The 22,554-nt window shown below is 41.1% G+C and overlaps 1 protein-coding gene across 1 annotated transcript; it reads right to left on the minus strand.

Moving 5' to 3' along the window:
• Positions 1-3,250: 3,250 nt before the first annotated feature.
• Positions 3,251-22,443, minus strand: TXNDC12 (thioredoxin domain containing 12). The gene is made up of 7 exons (XM_006087316.3): positions 22,204-22,443; positions 14,018-14,078; positions 7,709-7,761; positions 6,855-6,928; positions 5,807-5,876; positions 4,995-5,078; positions 3,251-4,068 (listed from the first exon to the last, which is right to left on the minus strand). The coding sequence occupies exons 1-7, from the start codon at positions 22,298-22,300 to the stop codon at positions 3,989-3,991; spliced, it is 519 nt and encodes a 172-aa protein (XP_006087378.1). The 5' UTR covers positions 22,301-22,443; the 3' UTR covers positions 3,251-3,988.
• Positions 22,444-22,554: the final 111 nt, after the last annotated feature.

Below are 22,554 nucleotides of genomic sequence, written 5' to 3' on the forward strand. Positions count from 1 at the left end.
TAGTGTCTCTGTGATCTTAAGATCAAATATTGCATGCTGCCTGCTCTCTCGCTCCCTTTCTCCCACAAAACCCTAGTTTCCTCATTTCAAAATGGGTGTGATGATAATGATTATTCATTCTTCACAGGCATAATGAGCCAACATATAAAACCATCCTCTTACAGTTGCAAAACAATAGGAGAACAGATGGTGTTGTGTTTATGTAGCCTCGGGTCTTCTGATTACTTTCTCCCTCTCCTTCCCCTGAAAGGCCATCTAGTGAAATGGAAAGAGCACAGACTTGCAACCAGACAGCTTTGGTTCCACCACTTGCTTGCTGTGTGATCTTATGTAAATTATCTACTTTTTCTGACACAGGCACCTCATTCTCATTTGTAGAAATAGCAATAGCGAGAGCTAGCTCCCAGGGTCATTCACAATGAAGATCAAGTAAGAAAATGAGATAGCGACTGGCAAGCACTTGACAAAGTGCCAGGGACATAGTAAACACTCAGTAAATTGGAAACACTTTCATTATTACAACAGAAAAAGTGCTATTTCTAACCACAATTCCCTTCTAAGAAGGATACACCCTAACGCACAGAAGGCCCTTCATCTTACTTAGGGTCCTGAGGAGTGTGAATATGTTAAACGTAGGAAGAGAAAGCAGGAACACTAAATTGCTCTGTGTAAAAAAAAAAGGGGGGGAGGACAATTTGAAATTCACTCAGCAAAATGGGAAGGAGAGGTAATAAAGAGAGCCTTCACAATGGGAGATGGACTGGAGTTTTCAATATACAGGGGACAGGGAGACCAAAGAGAAGGCTGATCCAGTGAGGTCAAGAGATCATGAGCCCTAACTGGTTTGGCTCAGTAGATAGAGCATCAGCCTGTGGATCAAAGAGTCCTGGGTTTGATTCCAATCAAGGGTACCTACCTTGGTTGCAGGCTCTTGGTTGCAGACTCTCCTGACCCAGGCCTAGTCAGGGCTTGTGTAGGAGGCAGCCAATCAATGTGTTTCTGTCTTTCCCTCTCTTTTCCACTCTCCCTAAAAATCAATGGAAAAATATCCTCGGGTGAGAATTAACAACAACAAAAGAAATCATGAGATCTGAGCTGGGAAATGCAGTGGGGCGTTAAAAAATGAAAAGGACAAGATTTGGTGACTGATTGGATCTACATTGGGGAGAAAAGAAATTGCGGCAACTAGGAGAGCACTCTGACTTGGGTGGTACCATTCCCTATGAAAAAGGGAACAGAAGACAGCCCTGGGGGTCCAGAAGAAGGTTACAGGAAGTCTACTTGTCTATTTAGCTTTCTCATAGGGCTTGGTAAGGGAAGTAAATAAGTCGCGCGCACACCCCCGCCCCCCCAAACCTTTTGCAAAGGTTTAGTCTCATACTCCCCCTTGTGCTCTAAATAGGAACTGCATTCTCTCAGAACTGACCAGTAGCCATAGTGCTGAAATCAGCCAAAGTATAGGGGTTGAAAGATAAGGAACTAATATTCCACTGTATTTATACCGCACATTGTTTATCCATTCATCCATTGACACACACTTGAGTTGCTTCCACCTTGGCTTTTGTGAAAAAAATGCTTCTATAAACGTGGGTGTGCAAATATCTACTTGAGTTTGTGCATTCAATTCTTTGGGATATATACTCAGAAGTGGAATTGGTGGTCAAATGGTAATTATTTAACTACCTGAGGAATCTTGGAAAACTACTTTTTGGAAAATGAAGATCTTGATATCAATTCACTGGGTATCAATTTCTGTGCTCATGTAGCTCTTGTAAAGTCTTTATGTTCTCCAGCTTGAAAACTGTTCTGAGTTACACCTTGAAATATAAAGAAGGTAACAAAGTGCAGTGGGAAAGGCATGAGTTTGGAGTAAGACAGGGGTGGTTAGAATCCAGCACTTAGTCTAGATACTGAGGGCAAGCCACTCCTGTCTCCAAAATTTCCTTTTCCATAAAATTAGGCTAATATTACCTATCCTACAGGACCACTGATGGAATATAAAGAGAACAGATGAAAAGAACCTACCACAGTCAATTCACTTAAAAGCACATTGTTTTGGGACCTTGGTGCACAGAACAGAGGAATAGCCCCCTGCCTGGAAGAGCATGGCTGCCTGGTGACAGCCACAGATGTACAAATAGGTAACTACAGTATGTGGTGAGGAGCCAAGATAGATGTATTGAGGGAGGGACATTTTATCCTCATGAGAAAGGTCAGCAAAGACTCTGGAAGAGGTGGCTCAAAATGTGGATGAATAAAAAGAAAAGTGTCTTAGCCCAGTCAGCGTGGCTCAGTGGTTGAGTGTCAACCTATGAACCAAGAGGTCACATACCTTGGTTGCAGGCTCTTGGTTGCAGGCTCCTCCTGACCCAGGCCCAGGTTCAATTCTGGTCAGGGCACATGCCTGGGTTATGCTCGATCTCCAGTGTAGGGTGTGCAGGAGGCAGCCGATCCAATGATTCTCTCTCATCATTGATGTTTCTATCTCTCTCTCCCTCTCCCTTCCTCTCTGAAATTAATAAAAATATTTTTTTTTAAAGGAAAGATGTTTTAGGCAATGGACGCTAGCCAAGCAAAGACACAAGAGCATAAAAGAGCATGTTGTGAATGGAACTTGAAACAATTTGGTGTCACCACAACATAAAAATGTGAAGTCATGAATGGGAATAAATGAGTTTAAAGAAGCAGGCAGCTGCTTAAAGGCCAAGGTGAAGATCTTGACTTTATCCCGTGCCTTGGTTTTATCACGCTTCAAATCCTTCTGTAAAATGGAGATTATAATGTACCTTTCTCACAGGGCTATTAGGACTAAAGGCAAATGAAATGGAATAACACAGAGCACTCAGAAGAGTGCCTGGCACATAATGAGGCCGAAGTGTTTCCTAATATTAGTATTATTGTCTTGAAGGTGAAGGGAAAGGCTTCAAGCAGGGGAGTGACACTGTCATATTTGCATTTTGGAAAGCAGGGAAGATGGATTGTAGGAGAGAATATTGGTAGTAGACAAATTAAGAGGCTGTCACAAGAAATAGTCTAGGAAACAGAAAAAGTCTGCCGTGCACCAAAACAGCAATGAGGATGGAGTGAATTCAGCTGTTTAAAAAAGTAGAATTGATGAGCTCTGATGGCCATTTGAATGTAGAAGGTTTGAAAGAAGGAGAGTACTAAATTAGGCCCTCAAGATTAGTTTACTCTCTGATCTCCATCCCTCCCTCCATTTTCCAATAACAAAAAGGCCATCACAACATACTTCTTCTTAAAGTTTTATTAAAGTTTAATAGTACAATTATAATTTTTTTAACCCCAGTACAAAAATACAGTTGACAACTTGACAAAAATGGCTCTGCCTAGGGCTTGAAGGTTTGAGTTTCTCCAACAGTAACAGGGAAAGCGTGCTTCCAGCTGGGGCTGAGTCTAAGCACACAGCCATTCCTGCACACGCATGCGTGCAAACAGGGAAACCCAAGCAGGAGAGGAAGGAAGTTGTAGGGATTCAGGAGGAAGGCCAAGATTATTCCCAGGAGGGGAAAAAGAGAAGAATCAGGCTGGTCTCCTTGGTGGGGTCAGAATTACTGATTTACATTTAGGGTTTATTGTTTGAAACGATAAGCAATTTCTGCAATTTTAACATTGTAGAAAAGATGCCCCTGGGCTCCCTTTACCAGCAAGGTCAGTAGAGTGGCAGGAAATGGAAAAAGATTCAAACACTTAAGTGCAAGGAGTAAGCCTCCAAATGGCTCAAGTTTTATGTCAAAAGATATTATCCTTTACATTCAATGACAAATAGGTCAGAGGGGCAGGAGAAGGAAGTCGGCCACATGCTGCTGGATCCACAAACATGGAGACCAGCTTCTATTAGCAGAACTCTTCCACAGTGAGAGAGCTCCTTCCCACACAGGCAGGAGCAAGGTTTCCTGATTGGTTTAGTTGTTCTGAGTGATTCCTCAATATTCCCTCCCGGCTGCTCTCCTTCCGGAACACATTCACGTTACAACTCATCTTCAAGATGTTTCACTCTGTAGGCATCACCCGTCAGCCTTTCCTGAGCTTCCTTCATCCCCTGAATAACTGTGAAATAAAGGTTGGGGGGTGGGGAGGGGTGAGAATACGAAGTAGATCTTTAATATCTACCAGCTGACAACCAATATAGATTTTTATATTTTAGGAGAAATATGACAGTAGCATGTGATCTGGACACAAGATTTAGTTCTGGATTTTAGCCCTGGGAAATCATTATACCTTTTTGAATTTGTCTCATCGTCTATAAAATGAGGTAATGCTACTTACTTTGCACAGGATTATTGCAAAAATTAAATGAGCATGGATAATAAAAGTGCTTTATAAAGCTGAAGTGCCACAAAAATGGTAGTAGTTACTTCGGCTTATCCTCCAGGATTAGAGTTGAACCCGTCATAGACTGCACATGTTTACTTGACACTAGGAAAAGAAAACACCCTCCTACCATCCCCATTATATCTTTTAGATGAACGTTTCATTTATTTCATTTCCTGCCGAGGTTACAAGTGACTACCTCTGTGAGCCTCAGTTCTTCAGTTTCATGTGGGTCAGTTAGCTTCCAACTAGACTGTAAGTAGTTAGGGAAGGAGCTCAGTCTTATCTTTCCCCTATATTCTACACAGGACCTAGCCAGAAGTTAGTCATGCAAGAGATGCTCAGCTAACATGTTGAACTGAGTTTCCCATCACGGACATCCCATATGGTTCATCCTAGTTCAGTGGTTCTCAACCTTCTGGCCCTTTAAAACAGTTCCTCATGTTGTGACCCCCAACCATAAAATTATTTTCGTTGCTACTTCATAACTGTAATTTTGCTACTGTTATGAATCATAATGTAAATATCTGATATGCAGGATGGTCTTAGGCAACCCCTGTGAAAGGGTCGTTCGACCGCCAAAGGGGTCGCAACCCACAGGTTGAGAACCGCTGTCCTAGTTAATCTAGCAGCAACCTTCCCTCCTTTCAACATAACCATACCTTGCTCAGCATTGGTGTAGAAATATTTGTAGCTGGGGTTCCCATTCTCATTGATAATTTCAGGACGCACCTTGCCACTGGGATCTATTGTAGACAAAATGGCACAGGGGTTGCAATAATTACAAGACAGGTACTTCAAACACTGTATGATACACTAGGCCTTCTGGAAAATGAGACCTGCCCATCTTTGCAGCCCATTATCTCACCGCCCTAATCCCTGTGTTTTATGTTGCAATCACAATGAACTCTTCGCCGTTTCCTGAATACAACGCCCCTCCCCCATTTCTTGGCATGTGCTGTTCTCTCTTCTTGACATGTTCCTTCTCTGTTTGATGATGATGGGATCCTATATTTTTATCTGTATTCCCCATAAAATCTAACAGAATGCTGAGTAAAGATTAGGCAGTCATTAGTATCTTTTATAAAATTGTTTGTGGAAAGACATTTGTCTGGTTCCATTTGGCAATGGAACCCCTGCTGCTCTATGGTGTCCAGGGTAAGAATTGTGGCTTATCTGTGTCCTTGTAGTGCCTCACATAGTTCTTGACTTAGAGCTGATACATAAAACGATTGTTGACTGAATAAATGGGTGATCAATACTCTGTTCTTGCTCACAAAAGCAGTTAGTTAATGGGAAAAACTCCTTCAGACTTGAAGTCCTGGCACTCAGAACTCTCCCCACTCTCTCTTGAAACTGCTTTTTGTTTCTTGTTTTTAGCCATCCCAGTATAGTTTCACTAGGTGGAGTCAGTGCCGAGTCATGTCTCTCTCTTTCCACCTCTTGGATCCCAGATTAAGATCTTTCACCTTACCCAGGAAAAGAATTCGTGGAATATAACCCCCATCAGGGCTGAAATCTTTATCCTTGGGCTCCTCTTCATCCTATGAATTATAAACCTTAAGTCAGATCATGTTCCCTCTCTCCTCAAATCCTTTCAGTGGCTTCTCCTCTCACTCAGGGTAAAACCCCCAAGTCATTGCAGTGGCGTAAGAGGCCCTACATGATCTGCCACCTGGGCACTTCTCTAACTCCATGTCCTACCCCTTTCTGGGCTATTTCAAGCACACTAACCTGTTTGCAGTTGCTGTCATTAAACAAGCCAGGCATGCTCCTAACACAGGCTTTTGTACTTGGTTTTACCCTATGCCTGGACACACTTCCTTCATTATCCTTATGGCTCACTCCCTTTTCTGCTTCAAATCTTTGCTCAAATGCCACCTTCTTTGATAACCATGTTTGCAAACTATCCCCTCCACCCTTCAATTTTAGCCACAGCACTTACCACCATCTGATATTTGTCTGTCTTCCCGTATTCAAGTCCCCATAGGTAATTTCAATGAGGGCAAAAAAAATTTGTTTTGTTCTTCACCGGTTCCCAAAACATCACTGACTTGGCACAACATTAACTGTGACTGTGTTCAGAAAATTTCTAGTACTGTGTTTAAGTAAACATTATTTTATAGAATGTACATTCAAGCTGTACATTCAAGCCCAGACAGACTTGGCTTTCAACTGAATCACATTTTGCAGGAACTCACAGCCTGCATGTGTGACTATCCCTTTGGATCAGCTACTATACAAAGATGTAAAAACATGTCATAATCATGGACTAAGAATGAAGGAACCTTAAAGTTCAGTCACCTTATCCAATCCCATCTAGGCCACTTCCTCCCACAAGTGGAGGCTGGACAGTTTTCTACCATGTCTGACACAAGACTTAGTGTTAAAGGTCAAGAGAAAAATGCATACATATAAGCAGCTAGCTCTGCTAAATAAGATTTTATACTATTAATAATGGCAATTCTAAAAGAGTGAAGACTTAAGATTAAAACAGAAAGGAGAAACTCTGGAAGTCTTACCTCAAGATTTACCATAATAAAATTATGGGCAAGTTCTGAAATTTCTGTAGATTCAGCAAATTTGGGCTTTAAAGCTGGGGGGGGGGGGGGGGGGTGGAATAGAAGAAAACATCATTGTTATATCCAAACTCTAATTTGCTGAGCTGATTCATATAACTAACCCTTAAATCAGGACACTTGAATTCTGGTTCTGCTTCTGCCACTTAATTGCGTAATTATGTGACCTTGAGTGATTGATGTCATTTCTTTAGAGCTTTTACCTCATTTATAAAATATAGATAATGGTATATATATATATGAAAAAATTACTATTTGCTTTTTTAGACATTTCAGTAACTCCTACTAAAGAAGTAATAGACAAAAGAGTAACAATATCACTAATGTATTTATGTTACACTAATTATTTACACTAATTTTATACTCCGTTTCCAACTAGGATTTTATAAGTATAGCATAAGAAACAAAAGAAAAAAATATGACTTGGAAGTGGCAGGGTGGTATAGCAGAAAAAATACACACTACCAAGTAAAATAACCTTGGGTTCTAATTTGGTTCTCAAGTTCTGCAGGAAGATTTTCCTAACCTTCTCATGTCCCTCTGTACATTTCAGCTTCTGCAAACATTTACTGTCCATATGACTTTAGCACTTAATCTCATACTCTACTTATCTTAACTGCATTACCCTCCAACCCCCTGCAAATATAATTGCAAATTTCTTGGGAGCAGGGAATCTATGTCATATATTTCCTTGGTATCCTTTAAAGCAATCAGCAGTCACTGGGTGAAAGTCACTACTCCTATTTTTAAATGCTAGTATTTCAGAACGCATCTGAGGTTTGATCATTTGCACTTACCTTTGCAAGCTCCACACCAGGATTTATGGATAATCACCATCAGGGGCAATCCACTTAAAAACAAAACAAAGAAATTATAATCTAGCAATTCCACTTCCTGATACCTATCCTAATAAAAATGACCAATTTATGAAGACAAAGATTAATGCACATTCATATAGTATGATTCCAATTGGGAAAATTTTAAGACAACCTATTCAATAACAGATTATTATAACAAAATTACTGATAATTCTGACATTACTGTAAATTCTGTAAATTTGGACTTTAAAGCTAGGGAGAAAAGATTGTAGAAAACATCAGATTTAAATTGTTAAGGTGATATAACTATTAAAAATGTTAATAAAAATTTTCATTGGTATAATTTTAAATTAAAAACTAGAATATAAAATTATTAGCTGTAGTTTGGTTTTAATTATACAAATATGTACAGAAGAGCGAGCCCAAAAGAAATGTAACAAAACATAACAGCAGTTATTCCTGAGTAATGGGATTATGGATTTTACTATACTTCTATTTTTCTACAATTAAATGTAATTTTTACAATCAAGGAGGGAAAAAAATTTTTTCTTTTTTTAAATAATGAGTGACATAATCCACCTGAACCAGTCTTGGCCAGATGAAGCTCTCCAAGTTCTCAAGGTTCAAATGACAAATTAAGCAGTCATCATCCAACCACCGTATCAATACATCATCATACACTGTATAACACTGTATTTACTACACTGATTTATTATATTTACCCATCTCCCCCGACCAGACTTGGATCCTTAAGGAACTCTTAGCTGTTTCTATATCCCCTACATCTGGCATATAAAATCATATTGATAGCAAACACGCATGTAGCATTTAATTTGTACTGGGCACTACTCTAAATACACATCAACTAATTAATTTAATTAATTTAGTGTCAAATGAATTATCAACTCCTCATCAGAGGCCTACTAGGATAGATTTCAAACTTAGGATAGATTTCTGTCTCTAATACTTGTAAAAAGTTATAAAGCAAATGAATACGGCAAGCTTAGGTGACAAGTGGGATCCAGGTAACTATAATAATAGGCAAAATGTAATAAACTTTTATTATGAAACATAGTGCTATGTGCTTTATATGCATTATCTCACTTAAATCCTTACAATAATCCTTAGAGATATTATTCATGGTTTCATTATAATAATGAGAAAACTGAGACTCCAAAGAGATTAAATATTTGGCCACACAAAATCTAGATTCTGCAACTTACTAATTGATAAATCTGACTCCAAAACTAACGTTCTTTCTAACCAGTATAGTTTACTTCAATTTAGAATGGCAATCCGGAATTCACTGGAAAAGGACTTAAAGATTTCTTAGTCCAAACCTCCATTTGTGGCAGGAATCCTCGCTCATATGTCAGAAACAAAAGGTGGTATAGATTGCCTGATAAGCAAGAAATACATTACCAACCATGGCAACCTATTTTTTTTAACATATCCCTGCACTTACAGAAAAATCTGTTTTGCTCTCTCTTTTCTCCAAAGCAAACTGCTGTTCAGCGTTCTGGAACAGAGGTCAGCAAATTACAATCGGCAGACCTAATCAAGCCCACTGCCTACTTCTGTAGAGCTCTGAGATACAAATGATTTTTACATTTTTAAATGGTTGAAACAAGTCTAAAGAATAGTACCTTGTGATGTTAAAATTAAACATAATTCACATTTCAGTGTACATGGTTTTATTAAAACACATTGATACTTTTTCTTTCTTTAATCCTCACCCAAGGACTTGTTTATTGATTTTTTTTTTAATTTTCATTTTTTAGATAGGGAGAAAGAGAACATTGATTGGCTGCCTCTCATACATGCCCCAACTGGGGTTGAACCTACAATTTAGGCATGTGCCAACTGAGCCACACCGATCAGAGCTCATTTTTAGACTATTGCTGCTTTTGTGTTACAGTGGCAAAGTTGATAAGCTGCAACAGGGAGGCTGTGGTCCACAAAGCCTAAAATATTTACTATTTGGCCCTTGTTCTAAAGTGACAGTTTACATATTAATCCCTCTGAAGCCTTTGCGAAACAATCTTCTCTCAACAGCTAGTTAATCCTTTCCTCCTCTGGACTCCTAAAGCATTCTGTGACCACCCTCTAACCACCAGCCCCTTATGTCCTGTAATCATCTGTTTACTTGTCTGTATTTCTCAATAAACTATTAACCTCTCAAGGGCAAATATTACCCAATTCTTTAAAAAATCACAAGCACTGGTAAGACAGGTACCTATCGTTTGTTTAATAAATAACCAATGGAAGAATGACATTTGTGGTATTAAAGCGACATTTGCCTCGGAACACAGAGTGAAGCACAAATTACAGAAGTGACAATACCTCTAGATTAGAACAAAATATCTCAATACACACTATTGAGGTACTATTTCAAAGGCACAGCAGAAATATATAGGAGTTGGCAAAAGTAGGTTTACAGTTGTTTGTATGGAAAATAATATAATAAATACAAGAATAAACTTTCATGTACTCACAACTGTAGACCTACTTTTGCCCACCCCTGTATGTAGATCTAAAATGTTACATTAATTATATGAAGAACATTAAGTTACATTAAGTGAAAGAGATTCCAGCCGACTCTTTCTAAAAGGTTTTATTAAATGAAATAATCTAGTGGCTTGTCTTTTATTTCCACTAGAACCAAAGCTTCCCAAGGACAGAAACCAGTGGATTTATCTGTGACCCCCAGACCCAGGATAGACTAGCAAAAATCTTAGGTACAGCACTAAAAAAAACTATTTGTGGTATGAAAGAAGGGCCAGTGCAGATGCAGAACTGTGCCATCTTAAGTTTCTGTTCACAAGTGTTTTTAAAACAATTCATCCATCCAGTCTGCTTCCCCACAGTTCAGCTGGGGGAAGTCAATGCAGTGGGATATCCCAAGTAGATCCCAATCTAAGCGAGCCCTGTCCATCTGAGCCCTGTCCTCTGAGGAAATTTGCCAAGATCCTTCAAGCTAGTTCCCCAGTTTTTCTAGTCTCAGAATATGCTCTAAACTCAAGGCCTGGCACAGGGGCATTCTGCAAAGTGTGAGTCAGTCACAACAGCTCTAGTACCGCACATCAGTATGCTCTGCAGACCTTCAGATTATTTTTCTCAGAGAAATACAGGGCAGTAGAGGTTAGACAAGGAGCCATGGCCTGTCACCAAACACCTCTGGTTAGAGCAGGCTCTGGTTCAGATACTGCAGAAACATGTTGGCCAGCTGAGGCAGGTTCTCATTATTGGGATGCATTTTGGTGTAGGAAATAAACTGGCGTCGGAGGCGGCTCAGTTCGGCCATGGACAAAGGCCGGGTAAACTGAAGGTGTTCCGTGGTCCCAGGAAGCTTAAGCAAGTCTCCGGGGACTGCGCTCTTCTGCGCTTCCATCAGTCCCGCCAACACCTGGCTGGTGACCTGATCCAGCTGGTGCAGAAAGCTGCCCGAGGCAAGGGGCTGGGACTGGGTAGACTGATGGGGTGGAGGAGCAGGGTTCTCAAAAAGGGCAGCCCGGATCTCTGCGAGGGGCAACGGCTCCTCTAAGCCCACCAAGGTGAACAGGGGTCGGTCCCAGCGTTCCGCGAGTCCGGAGCCTCGAAGCGCAGCATTAGGGCCTCCAGAAGTTCGGGAGGGTACAAGGCACTGGACACATGGTTTGCAGCTTTCTCGAAATCAGGGATCACGACAGCTGGGAGATCTGGCGTTCCGGTTTCCTTCGGCTCCAGTTCCGTAAGTAGGTGTGCCTGGGTTCCCCCATTTACTACCGAGTCCACTGCTCGCGCTTCCCTAAGGACGCGGGCGCCCGCTGCCGGAGGTCTCCCTCCCTCTTGGGCGCGCGGCCGCCAACTCACACTGACGTTCCGGCTCTGCTTCTCCTCCGCAGCCGCCACCCGAGGTCCCCCGCTCGGACTGCCGGGCCGTACGCAGTAGACCAGGCAGAGCGGGGTGCGCGCCGCCCGCGCCAGGCAGTAGAGCTCGTAGCGGAAGCCCTTAATGTAGTTAATGGAGTCAAGGATGACCACCTCGTGACGACTCAGGCGCCGCTCCACGGCAGCGCGCAGGGCCCCCCGCAGCGCCTTCTCGCGGGCCGAATCGCCGTACACTGTCGGGTCCTCCGCCCCCAGCACCGCCGCGTCGTCCACCACGTACACCGCGTGGCCCTCGGCCGCCAGCGCCCCGCGGAGCTCCTCTGCGCGTCGGCTCTTGCCGCAGTACGGCAGCCCGCAAAACACTACCAGCGGCATCCTCCCAGGGCGCGGCCATGTGCAACCCGCACGTCAACTTCCGGGTTGCCGGCGTCCAAGACGCAAACCGGAAGTGCAAACTGAACTTCCGGCAGGCCTTGGCTCTTATAGGACCTCTTGTTGCTATGGAAACGAGAGTCCCAGCCAACTAGACCCAGGTCCTCTTCTCTCAGAAAGGAGATAAGAGACTAGAATGGCATCATTTATTTATGTCAAATGTTACAGGCCTCATGGGAATGTTATCTCCCTGTGGCCAAGGACTTTACCCATTCATTTCTAATGGGGCCTTTGTGAACATTAAATATTGCAAAAACAATCAGAACTATATTTAGTATATAGAAGACAATTCACAAATGCTAGTTCCCCTTCATTCCTTACACCCAGTGACTCTCAATAACTGTTTATTCAATAGCCATTTCAGTCACTTAACATCTCCGTGTTTGGGGATTCAGAGATGAACATAAAACAGTTCCCCTATAGGAGATCAAGGGTCTGAATGGGAAGAGTTAGGCACCTACAAGCAGAATAATATATACTACTAGAGGCCTGATGCATGAAAGTTGTGCAAGAGTAGGCCTTCCTTCCCCCGCTGCCTGCGCTGGCTTCCCTCCGGCTGCCGGCAGGCACCCAGGCCCCAGGCTTCCCTCACAGCCCCAGCTTCATCCAGAAGGTCATCCGGAAGGATGTCCAGAAGGACATCTGGTCTAACTAGCATATTATGCTTTTATTATTATAGATAATGGAGGGTGGATATAGGTTGGGTTGTAACAGTACAGGGGAAAAAACCACAAACTGCCCAGAAAAATCACTGAAGACTTTATCTAAAAACAGTCATTTGATTTAGAACTTGAAAGACTAATAGGAATTTTTCTCCTAAGTAAGGTTGCCAGATAAAATACATGATGCCTAGTTAAATTTGAATTTCAGATAAACAACAAAAATTTTTTGGTTTTTTTTTTTAAATATATTTTTTTATTGATTTTAGGTAGAGGAAGGGAGAGAGATAGAAACATCGATGAGAGAGATCCCCGACTAGGGATCAAGCCTGCAACCCAGGCATGTGCCCTGACCAGGAATCGAACCAAAGCATGATTTCCTGGTTCATGAGTCGATGCTCAACCACTGAGACACACTGGCCGAGCCAAAACAATTTTTTTAAATATAGGTATGTCTCAAACATTACATGGGGCATATTTAAAATTATTGTTTACCCAAAATTAAAACTTAACTGAGCATCCTTTATTTTTATTTGCTAAATCTGGCAATCCTACTCTAATTCAGAAGGTATGAGACTCAGAACCATGAAGCTGTAGAATCTGTTCTAGCAAAAGCAAACACTATAGTTTGTGTTTCTGTGCAAGTATATGTGTGTAAGGTAGGTGCACATAAGTATATTAGGTCTTTGTATTTCTCCAAAACATTTAAGTCTTGGCTCTGCCACTTACTAGCCGTGTAAACTATTGTCAAGTTATTTAACCATTCTGTATCTCAATTTCCTCTCCTGCATAATAGTTCTTACTTCACAGGCTGAACCAACCTTAGAGGTTGTGAGGATTAAATGAATTAATGCATACAAAGCACTTCCCTTCCCTGCTCTGCCTTTTTCTCTCCCTCTGTGTCAGTTGTCTGTGCAAAGACTTGGAATTTTAAGACTACTCAACTTGAGACTAGTAGGCAATATGATTTACTGGTTGAGTGCAGGCTCTGAAGCCAGAATGCCTGCATCTGAATCTTAGCTTCACCACTTACTAGCTGTGTGATTTTTGGCAAGTTACATAATTGCTCTATGCCTTAGTTTTCTTATCTTCAAAATGAAGGTAACAACAGTACCCACCTCAAAAGAGTTATTATGAGAATTAAATAAGCTAGTTCACATAATTCAATGTCTGGTGCATAGTAAGCACTTACTAGATGTTAGATAGTATTAGTGTTGTTGTTATCATGCAAGTATTCATTTTTGCTCTGCTTTGGCGTGACCTTCACATACTAAAATGTCCGAAAAGTGTTTTACCACCCTAAGTAATCTAAAACCGTATCTTATACCTGGCAGCTGCTTCTCTCTTCCCATCTTCTAGTGTCCTCCAATGAATGTGATCTCCAAAACCTAGAAGAAAAGAGTCTTATAAACATTCACACATGAATAAAGAGTAAAGACCCAAGAAAGAAGTGTGGCATGTTCACCCATAAAAAAGGCTTTCCTCTATCAAGAGCATGGTGTTCAAGTCCCTGCTCCACCACTTTCTGGGTTTTTTGGACCATGGACTGTCCCATACCTCAAGCTTCGCTTTTCAGACCTGTAAAATGGAGATAACATTGCCTACTGATAGTTTTTAAGGAAAATAAATAATGTCTGTAAAATGCTTTGTAATCTAACACAGAGTATGCAAATAATACAATAAGAATGAATGGGAATTTTCCACAGAGTAAACATAAAGCAGGACACAACAAATCATTACTAGTTGAAGACAATTCAGCAATATTGCTTTTGAGTCTGAAAGAGATGGATGACGACTCCAATGCCTATTAAATGCATGAATTTTGTGAATAAAGTAAGCTCTCCAAGTCCCAATTTCTTCATCTGTAAAATCAAGATAATATACCCACCTCCTCCAAGTGTGGGTGTAAGGATTAAATGAGATAATATTTTTAAAGCTTTTCTTGTCTTAATTCCCCACACTTCAGCCAGAGTGATATTTTAAAATCACATCTCTGGTGGGTAAAAACTTTTCAGAGGCTTTCCAAGCCCCAAAAAGAAAGGCCAAACTCTTGCAGCAGGACTTACAAAGCCTTTCAGAACATGGCACTTGCCCACCTCTCCAGGCTCACTTTCCACACTTTTCCTAAAATCTTACACACAAAACTTCTTTCAATTCCTTAAATGCAGCATGCACTTTCTCCCCTCCAGCTTTCATAATCACTGCTTCTCCTGCCTTTCCTTCCACCTTCACCTCCCATTCATTCTTCAGGTATAAACCTAGAGGGCATTTCTTCTAGTAAATCTTCCCTGATTCCCATGACAGCACTTCCCAGGCTGAATTGTAAATGTTGGATGTGTTCCCCTTTACCCCAAAGTGAATTCCCTAAGAGTTGGGAACATAACTGTCTTATTCCCTCCTGTTTCCCTAGCTCTTAGCTCTATACATGGCCAAGGAAAGTGCTCCATAAAGTATTTTATTGAGTCAATGAATCTTATTTCAGCCATAACATAAATTACTCAATTTTATATCTGGAAAATTGTTAGTGATCATAATAATGCTAGCTGCTATTTATGGACCACCTTCTATATTCTTGGCACATCACATGTGTTACCTCATTTAAATTTGGCAATAATTTATAATAATCCTCTCTTACTTAACCTCTCTATACTTGTTTTCTCATCATTAAAATATGTATAAGTGATCAGTAAATGGCAGCGTTTGTTATCTTTACAGTTGAGACTTCTGAGGCTCAGAGAAGTTACAGAACCTGTACCAGGTCACAGAGCTGGTAAATGGTCAAGTTGGGATTTAAACTTCAATTTTATGACTTTTCAATTACTATACTATCTCCCTCGCCTTTCTTTCCTAGAAATAAAATCAAATTTCCATCATTGTTAACACAGAGAAATAAATAGCTCATTCAGATTAGCACATGGGGGCAAAATCCAAACTAACCATCACCCTTTTCATTCCCAACAGCATGGGCTGCTGACCAGGAGGAAATGTGTCACTTGCCGAGGGCCCAAAGTCTAATCCTGAAGAGTGAACAATTACATAAGAGTACAACTGGGAGGATGTTCAGAAGAATTGGAAGGTACTTAATGTGATCCCCGTCATTCTACTTGTCAACACCTAAACTCAGGCAACTTAATCCTGCTTTGGCAGGATGCCCAACTAGACAACTCTGTCTACCCCCTCCTCCTCCCTCCCTTTCACTCTCTCTAAAAACCAATGGAAAAAAATATCCTGGGGTAAGGATTCAGAAAAAGAGTTTGGATTTGCATATGTTCATTTTGAGACGCTTACTAGACATCCAATTGGAGATGCTGAATGAACAACTGAATATCTGAACCTGAAATTCAAAGGCGTTATGAGCATATGAATGTAATTTAAAGCCTGAGACTGAATAAGATCCCACAGGAGTGAGTATAGATGGAGAGGAAGTCCAAGAGCCCTGGAGTCCTCCCAGGGAGATAAAGAATAACTAGCCAAGGCCATAAGAAGGAACTGCCAGTGAGATCGGCAGAAAACCGGCAGTGCGTGGAGTCCTACAATCTAAGTGTTTCCAAGATGCTTCAAGAAGGAAAGGTGATCAACTGACTCCACTATTCCTGTTAAATCAGAAATGACCACTGGATTTAGCAACTGAGGAACAGTGCTGACTTTGGCAAGACCAGTTTCAACAGAGGAGTGAAGATGACAGCATAATTACAGCAAATCAAGAGAGCCCAAAGGAAGATTTCTAGAACTAGGACACACAGCACTTTCAAATAATTTTGCTGAAGGGGGAAAAGGGCATTGCTAAAGGGAGCTATGAGTTGAGGAAGGGTTTTAACTCAATGGAAAGGGAAGTACAGGATGTTGAAAGCTGATAGAAATTATATAATAATGGAAGAAAAGCTGATGATACAAGATGAGAAGAGAGGGTAAAAAAACATCGTGAGCCCTAGCGGTTTGGCTCAACGGATAGAGCGTTGGCCTGTGACTGAAGGGTCCAGGGTTTGATTCCGGTCAAGGGCACATGCCTGCGTTGCCGGCTCGATCCCCAGCGTGGGGCATGCAGCCAATCAATAAATCTCTCTCATCATTGATGTCCCTCTCCCTTCCTCTCTGAAATCAATAAAAATATTTTTTTAAAAAATATTGTGAGTAGGTAAAAGGACATGGGATTTATTACTCAAGTAGAGGGATTAGCCTTTGCTAGGAGCACAGTTTATCCAACAAAGATAGGAAAGGAAGAATATATGAACACTGGTGCTAGAAGGTAGGTAAATGTAGTGGTGACAGTTTTTGAAAGGTCTCTTTTAATTCCTTCTATTATATAGGAAGCATGGTCACCAGCTGAGAGCAAGGATTGTGGAAGAAGCCTGGAGGTTTGAAGAGATGAGGAAATATGAAATAGTCCCCTAGGAGAAAAGAACCAGAGAAAAAGGATAAGTAAAGGGCATGTTTCAGGAAGGAAGGGATTCCAGAAGAAAGCTTAGATACAAGGAACAGTGAGCAAATAAATTGGTAAACACGTAGATACTTCTAAGTACTAAGTGTAGAAAAATTTGTAATGCTCAACTTGTAGAGTTTTTAAAAAAAGACAACTAAAGTGCAAGACAACTACTTATAAAGAGGAAATGACTTGAGTTAAAGTGTTCTTAATAACATCAAGATATTAATCTTAGATTTTGTTAAGTATGCAAAATTTCAAGAGTAACCACTAAAAGAACTAGAGCGCCAACTTCCAAACTAATAAAGGAGATAAAACAAAATAAGAACAAACAAATACTCAACCTCTAAAGAAAGGGCACAAATGGAGGGGGAAAAAAGCATAGAAAAAACAGAAGCAATGGAAACTGGATGAGAGAAATATGACCATCTCTAATCACCACAAACATCATAATCACCACAAACATAAGTGGACTAAATTTGCCAGTTGGAGTTAAAAGACAGTAATGGTCAGATTTTTGTGTGTGTTTTTTTAAGAACATGAAACTATGATGTTTATAAGAGCACCTAAAAAAGGACTTATAAAAGTAAAAAATAAAATGATATATATACCAGGCAAATGATAGCCAAAAGAAAGTCAGGGAAGCTAGATTAATATCAGGTAAAATAAAATTTATCCATAAACTTGGGCTACTCAGGAGCTAGCTGACAAAACTTACAGTCACAGGAGTTATTACTAAGAAAGTCCCTCAAGTTGGGATTTAAACTTGCACGGTTCAATGGAATTTTCTGCACTGATGAGAATGTTCTATATCTGCACTGTTCAATGTAGTAACCACAAGCCACAGGTGGCTGGTGAGTACTTGAAAGGTAGCTAATGCAACTGAGAAGCTAAATTTTTAATTGTATTGAATTTTAATTAATTTAAAATTTAAGAGTGACACATGGCTAGTGCTACTGTATTGGACAGCACAAACTTAAGAGATTAGTCCAATCCTCTCATACTACAAGGGCCTAGAAAAGGACAGAGCCTACCCTAAACCACAGAGGAAGCTACAACCAGAATTTAGGTCTCTTGATTCCTAATTAACATTCTTCTCTGGTACCCCAACAGTTCCTTAGCCACCTTATTGCATTATTCCTAAGAGTAAATCTAGAGGTGTAATTTGAAATAGTTCACTACATGTCCAAAATTTCTTTAAAAATTCATAGTAAAAAGTAACTGGATTTTTTTAATAATAGGAATAATCATCATCATTACTTTTTGATTTCTTACTTATGTGATAATTACAATAACATAATGATACGATAACAGTATCAATGACTAACATTCGTATGGCATTTATTACATGCCAGGCACAGTTTTGCGTGCTTTTACATGTACTGACATTTAATCCTCACAATAAACTTATGAGGAAGAAACTCTAATATTCCCATTTTACAAATATGGAACCTGAAGTTAAATAGCTTGCTAAAGGTTACACTTCCAGTACATGGCAGAGCTGAGATTAGAACCTACCTAGGTGGTTGAGTTCCAGAGTCTATAGTTTAACCACTCACAAGACTTTACCGCCTCCTTAGCAAGAGTTAAATGAATGAAGGAGTTAAATGAATGAAGGAGTGTAGCTTCACCAAAGCAGAATGTAAACACTGCCTTCAGATCTAGAAAACCTAAGTTTTTTGTTTCCCTTCAAAAATGACTTGAAAGGGTACAGTATTTACCTTATTACTGAAATCACCTACTCCCCGACACCACCCCCACACACACCCATGCCAACGTGGAACATTTGAAGAGAGTCCAGTTTCCTAAAGTGTCACCTGCACAGCCACTTAATTTATGCCAGTTTCTGCAAAGTGAGCTGAAGGCTTCCACGTCAGCAAATCCTTCCCTAAAAACATTAATATTAAAAAAAAGGAAGAAAAAAAAAAGGAAAGTGACCATTCCTAGACACAGTATTTACATCAGACTTCCCAAGCTCTTCATCCTAAAATTGTTTTCATGAGTGTAAACGAAAGAAAAGTATTATTCACCCCCTCCCAGCTGACAAAAGGTCAAGTGTCAGAGCTGGCAGCCACATCTCTAAAATAGGGAACATTGTACCTGAGAGGTAGAATAACATAGTGGCCCTCAAAAAAGGTCTGTCTGTGGTCAAACAGAGCTGGATTGGAATCCTAGTTCAGTCACTTGCTGTTTGCATAAATGCAAAATATGCCTAAGAAAAATATCTATTCCATAGGATTGTTGTGAATGTGAAGAGGGAACAATGTGGAATGTAAACACTCCCCATGTGTCAGTCCCTAATTTTTATTCCAAAGACGTGACAATCATTTTCTGTTTCAGGAGGAGAGCACATAAACTGCCACCCCAACAACTTTCTCATTTCTCCTTTACGGTCTTCAGAGGAGTTTCTGCCCTCAGAGGCAGGAGTGTATGTGCTTGTTAAGAGCACTGGCTCTGGGATGTGTAGCCCAACTAGCCTACTTACTCGCTGTGTGACTCCTGTGCCCCACTTTAGGTTCTTTATCTGTGAAACGGGGATGATCTCAGAAGGTTACTATGAGGATTAAACCAGCCAATATATGAAAAGTGCACAGAACGGTGCCTGAATATAGCAATGTACGTAAATGTTAGTTGTTACACTTCTCCCCATAGGTAATATAGTTCAAATTTTTAGCACATGGAGAATAACAAAATTATTTTAGAACTCTAGACTGTTAGATCTGGAAGAACTCTTAGGAATCATTTCTAGTTCAACTCTCTTATTTAATAAATGGCCTGCAGGGAAGACCACAGCTGCTATATGGTCTGTCCAGGATTAAAACCAGGCCTTGCCCGGCCGGTGTGGTTCAATGGTTGAGCATCAACCCAAGAACCAAGAGGTCACCAGTTCAATTTCTGGTCAGGGCACATGCGGGGGTTTATGGGCTCAATCCCCAGTAGGGAGTACGCAGGGGGCAGCCAGTTGATGTTTCTCTCTCATCGATGTTTCTCTCTCTCCCTCTACTTTTAAAAATCAATAAAAGCATATATAAAAAAACACACACACACACACAAAACCCCAAGCCTCCTGATTCCTATTTAGTGCTCATACCATACCATTGTACTTCCTCTTCTTAATGAAAACAGTAGAGTCATGCAGTTTCTCCTGTCTGCAAACCACCAGGCCATCTTCAGGAAAGAGCCAGAGCTACTTAGACAATGTCATGTAATTGCCTGCTTACTTGTCTTGATTAGTCTTCACACTACTTCCCATTCCACAGGCTTTTCTTACAAGGTGAACTCGACATTCCCCCATGCAGCAAGAGTGGAGGAGGTTAATGTCCCTCCCCGCTGAACCAGCCCAGACAGAGTATAGTGGGAGCTATGCTATGTGACTTGTAAAGCTAGATGATAAAAATGCTATGCATTTCCACCTTGTTCTTTTGAGGCACTCACTCTTGAAATCCAGCTGTCTTACTGTGAGGAGGCCCACACTAGCCCATGAAGAAACTGACATCACAGAACAGAGAAACACACCTTCCCCACTGTGCCTTCTTTGAATTCCTGACCCACAGAATTGTGAACATAATAAAATGATTTCTTTACACCACTACATTTTTTAGTGGTTTGTTATACAGCAACGATAACTAGAATAACCACAAGAGCTTCATGTCTAACGAGGAATAAAAATACTGAATACATGACTCCAAGGGATTGCCTACAACTAGCACAGTAACTAGAACACAGTAAATGATCTGTTGATGTCTCAGGTAGTTATTATTATGCCCACTTTTGCAGATGAGAAACTAAGCTTTGAGAAGTTAAGCAACTTGCCCTAGGCCTCTTAGCTTGTTAGTGACAGAATAAATTGAAACTCAGATCAAAACCCACACTCCTAACACTACCCTTCTGTCTCCCTTGGTACTTACAATTTTACACCAAATATACAGTAATCTGTTTTAAAATGGGGTTGTCAGTATTTAAAACATTCTGGCCCAGTAGAATTCACCATGTAGTTTCATCACTGAGATGGAAACCCACATATCACCTCAGAGCAGCATTCTCTGACCTTCCTAATTCAGGTAATATGAGTTCCCTCATCCTTTCCAGCCTCTCCATCCCAATTTCATTTTATTTCCAGTACTGATCCCAAGCTGAAACTGTCTTATTGACAGGAGTGTCCAAGACGGTGCCTGGAATATGGTAGGTGATCAAAAATTATTTACTGAATTAAGGAGGGACTGTATTCAGGCACACTGAATGTTCACAAAATCTCATCACACACCGATAAATGAACAAATAGGGAGGATAAGAGAAATCGAATTTCAAACAGCAGAACTGCAGGAGAGTCTTTCCATACAGTAAGATCAGTACCAAAAAAAAAAAAAAAAAAAGGAAGGGGAGGGGAATCAACGCTACCACTCACCCGATTAGAAAAGCATAAACTCTGAGTTCGAATGAAGATGTAAGAAATGGGATGGAGTAGGGAGATCACATCTTCTATTCTCTATTCATAACCACTGAATAACTCCTCAGCACTCACAAACAATTCAGCTCCTTCAGACACACTAACGGAACCACAGGAGGGACAACTGTTGGTGGCCCCTCTAACTTCGGACCTTCTACCTTCTTTTAGCCCTTCCTTTTGCACCAGTCACCACTTCCTGGAATGCAGGTATGGTTCCCCCGAGGGCAAGGAGGCAGTAACCTTCCTCTTGAGGAAGAGGTAAGTTGGGGAATCTTCAGACCAAGCGCAAGGCTCTCTGCATATGCATGTCCAAAAAAGGCCCTATTTCTCCTAGCAGTAAAGGTGGCTGTTCCTGAGGACCTACCAAGTGCTAAGCACTGTGCTGGGCTCTTAAACATGCTTCTTCTAATTTAAGGGCCATTCCTTACCCCATCCCAAGAACAACGTCCCATCACATCATGCCCTAGACCCCGCTCCTCCCTACCCCAAGAAATCTTCTTCAAACTCCAAGAGCGGTTGGCTAGGTTAAAAAAGAATCTGGCGTGACTAAAGAGATAGAATGGGAGGGGGGTCGTGTTAAGAGAAGAGGGTTATACTGGGCTGGGACCCAGGATAAGTAAAGATTAAGATAAGAATGCGGTCTGACCCTTTCCAAGCCCAGTACGTCCATCAGAAAAGCTGACCAGGAGCAGGAAACTGAAGCCCAGCAAACAGGTGGCCCCGAGACGAGGCCGCAGCTCCATGGTGGTAAGTGTGCGGGGCCACCGGGCAGAGCGGACGCAGAGCCGGAGTCCTACAGCAGAAGGTCCGCGCCCTTCCCCAAACGCGGCTCAACTCAACCCCTCGAGTTCCCAGATTTTTTTTCCCCCTTAACTCTGAAGGAAGTGATGTTAAACGGATGTGGGTGGTGCCTCCGGGGTCCGGATTGTGATCGAGTGAGTTTAAAGGTGCAGATCACGTAGAAGGGTATAGGTGTTGCTCTCAAACGCAAGTTGCT

This window comes from Myotis lucifugus, unplaced genomic scaffold (genome assembly GCF_000147115.1).
Source record: "Myotis lucifugus unplaced genomic scaffold, Myoluc2.0 scaffold_37, whole genome shotgun sequence".
Taxonomy (NCBI): domain Eukaryota; kingdom Metazoa; phylum Chordata; class Mammalia; order Chiroptera; family Vespertilionidae; genus Myotis; species Myotis lucifugus.

Excerpts from the sequence above, each read along its gene's own strand:
- TXNDC12 (XM_006087316.3), bottom strand. The coding sequence starts at position 22,300 with ATGGAGCTGCGGCCTCGTCTCGGGGCCACCTGTTTGCTGGGCTTCAGT. Across the intron at positions 7,762-14,017 it reads AAGAGAGAAGCAGCTGCCAG|TGGATTGCCCCTGATGGTGA; the intron begins GTATAAGATACG and ends TTTGTTTTTAAG. Across the intron at positions 5,877-6,854 it reads TTATTATGGTAAATCTTGAG|GATGAAGAGGAGCCCAAGGA; the intron begins GTAAGACTTCCA and ends TATAATTCATAG.